Here is a 7,484-nt window from a genome sequence, read left to right on the forward strand (position 1 = left end):
CGAAGCTATACAGTACAAAGTATATTATTACTTTTAGTTTAGTTTCTGAATGAGAAGTATCATAGATTTCATTGTTAGAATCTGATATGATTGGTATGGTGTTATATTTGTAGAAGTATCATAGATTTCATTGTTAGAATCTGATATGATTGGATGGTGTTATATTTGAGAAGTATCATAGATTTCATTGTTAGAATCTGATATGATTGGATGGTGTTATATTTGAGAAGTATCATAGATTTCATTGTTAGAATCTGATATGATTGGATGGTGTTATATTTTGCCGTAGAATACAACTTCGCTATTCTCTCACTTTCTCTTCGAATGCTTCACAATAATAGAACTTGGCGCCAGCAACGATCGCTATTCTACATGTCTGCTCACTGTGTATTATCGTAAATTCTTGCGACATATCGAATTAAAAATAGTGACATGATACACATATCGTATCTTTATCAAACAGAAGTTGCAGTACCTTACTGTGTCTTAAATGTCTGTATAAAGTTCTAAACACTGCTGACAGATGGCGGCACAACAGTCGGCACTAAGTTTTAATCAATCACTTTATTTTCATTTTTTGTCTCAGTTATACTCTTCTTGTATTGAAAGTATGCTGTAACCGTGTCTTAAATGTCGGTATAAAGTTCTAAACACGGCTGATAGATGGCGGCACAACAGTCTGCATTAAGTTTGATCAATCTCTATTTTCATTTGTTGTCTCAATTATACTCTTCTTGTATTGAAAGTATGCTATTCTCTGCAATTAAAATGTAATCTCAAGTAATTTTTTGTGTCATTTATTGGGTTATTTTGACTTAACAAGATCTGAAGAACTCACAACAGATCGCGGTGATTGACAAAGAAATGTATGAATCCGCTTTTTTCTTTGTTTTTTTTTTTGGAAGTAGTATTTTTTTCTTATTACATTATCTATAATGAAATACAATATATTTCTTATTTGTTGCTTAATTAACTAACTGATCACATTTTATTAAAGACTAAATCGTTTTCGCCACACACAAGTACTGGCATAATCCACTTAATCCAATATGTTAAACGTTATCGTTTCGTTTTCGCCCCAAACTAGTACTGGCATGATGATCCAGTGAATCCATTTTGTTGAATCCATTTGTTTGTTGGTAGAAATGTTGAAAGTGAAAATAGCAGAATACGTGAAGAAATTACAGCAGTAATAAAAAAAGTAAAAAGAAGAGAAGACTCTCAGATTGCGAGTCGAGCACCCTAACCACCAGGCGTGAAAGGAAGGATCCTAGGTTGAGCTAGTAGAGGGCTCTTTAATTAATTATACTAAGAGATTTATTTATATTTGAGTGCACAGATAGATTAGAACCAGGCCCTTCGAGAGACTGGGGATATTTCCCCAGGACACACTGCCAACCAAAGGACTACAGCGGCAAAAAATGTTTATGAAACGTACAAAATCAGTATGGAATGTTTAAGCAAATATTAACCACGTCATTTATGCGTGTACGTGGTACCATTCCAAAACCTATGCGGGGAAGGCACATACCAGGATTTCTCTCTGGAGTCCATCATGGACTAGAACTTGTTTACTAGGGTTCGATTTCATCAATGAGGTGTAGATTGATAGCCAGCATTACCACGTCCAATACAATTTTTTTTAATTCACGTTGTTAGCATCAGTGCAGATTTCTATCGAAAGTAGCTACACCAGCATAAGGCTCTCGTAAAAGGTGTATACACATTGAAGATAGGGGGGTGTAATCCCTGGCTTTCAATTTCAGTTTTTGCTTGTACTTGAAAGTGATAAGATGCATCGAGATAAAACTTTAGTGACAAAGAAATAAGAAACCTGTTAGAATTAAACTCCAATGTACTTAAAAGTGATAACATGTCCCGAGAGAAGAATTTTAGTGACAGAGAAATAAGAAACCTGTTGGAATTAAATTCTAAGTTAAAAGCTTCACTCAAATTATTACAAAAAAAGAAGACAGACTCATAAATAAATGCTTTATGTGATCAAAGTCAGACTGTCGTGGAAATAAAGCACAGATGAGACCTTTTATCAAGAATTTAAAACAAATCTAGTCGAAAGAATCCAAAAACTGGAGACGGCCCTAAACCGACGAAGGGCCTTATACGGACATTGTTTCCCCGAAAGGGGGCCAAAGACCGCCTGAAAGGATCCTCGGTTTTAACCACTCGCACCATTATACTGTAGTATATTGTCTGTCAGTAGACGTTAAAATGACATCACATAAGGGACGCTTAACGTTTCAACTTGTACTGTCGTGACGTCAGTAATACGTGCGTATGCTATAAATCACGAGAATAATTATGCATTCTGTAGGCCACAACACAACATGACATATGAACTTGAAAAACAAGAAATAAAAATATTTGTTACTCGTAATTTTCGTTTCATTTACTCTTTAAACAGAACATTTTCGGAGACCTTGCGGAAGTACATCTAGTAGTAGATATAATTGAAGATAATTGGTCTTCCTTAACGGGAAATGCGTTGAGTTACAATAGTTTTCAAACATGAACGTTTCGTCAAAACATTCTCCCTCTTGCTATTAAAAGTGGGTGGGCAATGGCCCGTTGCGCACCCACAACCCTCCGTCTTCGATGCCTATGGCTAAAACCGAACCCCAAGCTGCATCCGTAGAAGACGTGGACATAAGTTGGAGAGAGAAGGGGGTGTAGGGAATTCAACACCATTGGGAAATGATGAAATAAGCGAAGCCGGAAAGACTACAAAAGTGGAAGAGGGGCAGCAAAACTAAAAATCGTGAAATATTTCTGAGCGAGTCATATACGGTAACTGTTACCCCCGGTTAATATATGAACTAATTCTTTGATGTTCATTGCATGAACAAATACTATCTGAATCACAAAAAAAAGTACGACATCATGACATCAGCTTTTGAAAAATTATGTGCGCTGTATCCCCACAAATTTTCTCCAACGTAGAACTATAACTTAAATGTGGAGATTTTAAATTTTCTTTTGATATAATTTTATTAATATTTGTTTTGGATGAAAGAGTTGGAAAAAAATCAAAACTTTAGTCCTAGTTGTCCATTTGTAGCCTCCTGGTGGCATTTTTATTCAGATTATGGAATTAAATAAACGTCTTGCCCGCGCAGAGACAACTTCAACAGACGACACAAAGAAGGAAATGCGTAGAGTTACACCAATTTTCAAGCATACAAGTTCCATCAAACAAATCTCCCTCTTGCTATATATTAAAAATGGGTGGGCAATATTTGAGGTTTTAGAGATGCGACAGATATTTTATATTTAAATCATTACTTCAAATCAAACTAAAGTCTGTGCTGTGCTGTGCCTACTATTTGGCAGACGTAGAAACGCTCCTCTCAGAGGAACTGCGGGTGCACACAGAAAAAAAAATGGCGCCTGACACAAGTTAGACGTAACACTTACGTCTTGGTGGTTTACTCAGGCCCTTGTGACGTTATTAATAAAAGATCTAAAAAATTAATTATCAACCAGATAAAACACTGGAAGAGCGTGATCTCAGAGATTTGGATATAGAAATCACTGGTTAACATTTATATTACTCCTTCCTCGTGTTTAGACGTGGATGAGATATTTTAGTAAAGGTGCAAAATATTACCAGTGATAAGTATGGATTACCTTAAAAGGTGGATAAGTGTGTGTGGGGGGGGAGAGACTATCCAGCAGGTTGGAAAATAAAGGTGCTTTCTAAATAACTTTATTAGAGCTTTTTAAACTAAGTTCAGACAGAAAAGCTCTTGAACCTCAGTGTATCATATTTTGGACTACAGACAACAATAAGATATTTTGTTAGATATTTTATTCCAAGAACACAATAAGAAGATTAATTTGTTTTATAACAATTCTAAAAGTATGCACAGAAAGTTATTGATGGGGAGGGGGGATAAACTGAGAAATCGATGTAACATTTGTTTGTGAGTCTACCTTTTACAGACATAGCGAAGTGTAAAATTGGTCATATTGGTCACATTTGACTTATGTAGAACTGATAAATGATCATATGTCGTGTGTGACTTTGAAGAAAAAAATAGAAAGATGGTCATCAGAACAGTAACGTGGCGATAATTTGTTGTTGTTTTTTCATACAGTCTTTCTATAAATAAAAGTTATTAAATGTTTTAAACAACCATTTTATGGTAATGGTAGTAATAGTCTGCTCAACTCGATGAGAGTGGAAAAATACTTTATTTATTTTTAATCAAACAAGTTAGTATGTTGAAACAATAAGCCAGTAAAAGTTTGCCGATATTTCGTTAAACAGAATATTTCTACGTACTTCATTATTTAAAAATATACAAAACGTTTCGATTAGACAACTTGTAACAAGTCTCCTTAATAATAGTAATCACCATCAAAATATTATCAAGCTTATGTTAAACTTAAATATTTGAACTTGTGTTTCGTAACTTTAACCAAATTATACACAAATCCATATAAATAACATAGATATCCTCAGTATAAAAATCTTAAAACATAAAAATAAAATAAAATACACGTGTAAGTAATAATACTTAAGCAGCAGCTTTTGGTCTTTTCATATTGCAAGTTTGTTCGGTAACTTTGTAGTCTTATTCTTATGTAAAACTTTTGCCAACTGACATTGTATGCAAATTCTTCTTACATTACATTCAGACTAAAAGTTATATTTTAAAGCTTAAAGATTGTGTTATGACATATGAAGCAAAATAACAAACATTTTGAATGATTCTTCTACCTCATTCGTTGATTATTTGAATTATTATAATTTTAGGATTGCATTTAGTTATATATATATATACTTGGCCTACTTCCCAAGATTACAAGATCTTTAAAGTTACGCCCAAGATTTTCTTGGGCTATCTTTCAGTTTGAGCATTCATTTACACAATTAATTAATTAAGCATTAATTGAGAACAAGCATTTTAGCAATTATAATAATTTCTCTCTTAGATACATGTAAAGTCACATTAATTGGTAATCAAAAGTAATTCAAAATAAGGGGTAAATATATTTTCAGAGCTAAATATTGTAAATCTGAACTCGTGTACAGGTCAATTTAATAAATCCTGATTCTTATCTGATTTTAAAATACATATAAACATTGGATAAGTAATAATTTTGTTTTGTCTATTGTTGAAGTCTCATTACAACAAGTTAGATGGAGTATGCCAAAAGAAAATTGTCTTGTTTTTTATTTTCTTCTCTTCTTTTTTCCTAGCTGGGATGAAACTGTTCATTAAATATTAGCGCCTGCTATTTATCAGGTATTTACAGCAATGAGTCAGCAAGTGTTTATCAGAGGTTGCAGAGCTAGAGGTCATCTCCCGCGTGTAAATGTCCATGCCATATTGTCCTTCCTCTGGAAAGGTCACAAAGAAGGTGACCATCTCGCCATCTATTGCATGAGACACGTATTTTGATAATGTCTTCTCCTCCGTCCCATTTTTATGTAGAGTTGCTATAAAGTCCGTAAGAGGGCGCGACATTCGAAACTGGACCTCCAAATCACGGGCAGAAAAGATCAATGCGTCGTCATGAGTGAGAGGAATAAGACCAAACAATCTGATTGCCTTCATGGGTCCCCATTCTCCGCTAGCACAGTCTGGTAAAGGGACCATTACCGTTTGAAGATCTTCACAGACAATTTTAAACTTACAAACGCTCTTGAATTTCATTGGTTCTCCAGTAAGATACTCTTGAGGAGTGACAGCGTTAGCAAAAACATCCAGTAAAAAAGCACCACCGCATGGAGCGTGTACTCTGAACGATACAACGTTGTCTACAACGGACTGCATAACAAATCTCTTGAGGCTTACACCATCATACGTGGTGATATCGCTATCAAAGAATTTTAAATTGTAATGGAATATTAGACTCGATGACATATGGTACGGCATTCCAATTCGAACCGTGATGGCGCCACTGCTATCAGTGTATAATACTGCCTTGGTTTCTTCGTCAGACATGTATAAACCATATCGGAAGAACAGTGACCGCACGAAAGGAAGAGTTTCAAAATCTCTTAAGCTAATTGGTCTTTTTAACAGCTGCCACTCTGTTTGAAGAGGGAAGAATTCATAAATGAACTCTTTGGGATCCGTAAGAAAATAATGGTCGTCATATTCGTATCGTAAAGAATCTTCTTTGTTCTTGCTACCTGGCTTGGGAACTTCTTTAGCGTTCACCAGATGCCGAGCACCCCAGTTACACTGCACAAAACGCCATGCTCCAGCAACGTATACGGCATTCCAGGAGTTTCGGAAACGATTGTCTTCAAATAGTACACCTGGTTGATAACCAGCGCTCTTCGAATAACCTTTGATTACAACGCAGTGAAGTCCAGCATAGCTATAACAAAACATATATGAATTAGTCTGTTGACAAAAATGACCATTCATAGCCATTCACTAAGTGTAAAACGTTTTTCGTATACCCTTGTTCAGAAGACGTTCGATGTTTATTCTAAACACTTTAAAGTTTCTTTATTTTTTATTCAACATGTCAAATGAATTACTTTTTATTAAATATTTATTAACCAAATTTCAGCAGGGGCACACAGCTAAAAAACTGAATAATCCACGATATTCCATTAGTCCAAGACAACATCAACTGAATTCTTAAGGTTACTGAGTACTTTATTTGAGAGATGAAGCTTATTTATTTGTTCCAGAATTTCCGCGCAAAGCTATGTAGAGGATTATCTGGGAATAGTCATCCCTTATTTTAAACTGCTAGATTAGAGGTAAGGTAGCTAGTCAACAGCGCCCCCTGACAACTCTTGGTTTACTTTCATCTTACAAAATATTTGGATAGGACAGGATAATAACTGGAATGGTAATTATTCTAGCGTAACCACGACTTCAAAGTGTGAAGGGTATTTTTATGGCAACGTGTTGCGAACCATAACCCTCGGATTCACAGTTTAGGCAATTAACTACTAAACCACACCTGGGCGAAAGTTTATTGTCTAGTGGTCCTCATCCATGAGCAACATTTGTTAAAACTTGATATGTGTATTTCGAACTTCAGTTTGTACATACACTAAACACAAAGAAATGTCACTCGATTTTAGCTTTATGTTCATCAAAATAAATAATCGATTTAAAAGAAGTTGATATTTTAACGGAATTGAAAACCATTCGTCTAAATGCTACACAAGACAGCGTTCTCTACCACTCCGGTTTGTTTGCTTTGAATTTCGCGCAAAGCTCCACGAGGGCTATTTGTGCTAGCCGTCGCTAATTTAGCAGTGTAAGACTAGAAGGAAGGCAGCTAGTCCTCACCAACCACTGCCAACTCTTGGGCTATTCTTTTACGAACGAATAGTGGGATTAACCGTCACATTATAACACCTTCATGGCTGATTTGGTAGAACGGGAATTCGAACCCGCAAGTCGCAGATTGCGATTCGAGGGCCCTAATCGAGGCCTCTACCACTCTTTGAGCATCCTTAACTGTGTATATTACATTACATTATA

The 7,484-nt window shown here is 35.4% G+C and overlaps 1 protein-coding gene across 1 annotated transcript in view; it reads right to left on the reverse strand.

The window, feature by feature from the left end:
• Positions 1-4,860: 4,860 nt before the first annotated feature.
• Positions 4,861-7,484, reverse strand: part of LOC106468257 (hillarin-like) — a 42,730-nt gene continuing 40,106 nt past the window's right edge. The window contains exon 7 of the mRNA XM_013928679.2: positions 4,861-6,354. Coding sequence (XP_013784133.1) covers positions 5,250-6,354 — 1,105 coding nt within the window. The 3' untranslated portion in view covers positions 4,861-5,249. The remainder of the gene's footprint in view (positions 6,355-7,484) is intronic.

This window comes from Limulus polyphemus, unplaced genomic scaffold (genome assembly GCF_000517525.1).
Source record: "Limulus polyphemus unplaced genomic scaffold, Limulus_polyphemus-2.1.2 Scaffold86, whole genome shotgun sequence".
Lineage (NCBI taxonomy): Eukaryota > Metazoa > Arthropoda > Merostomata > Xiphosura > Limulidae > Limulus > Limulus polyphemus.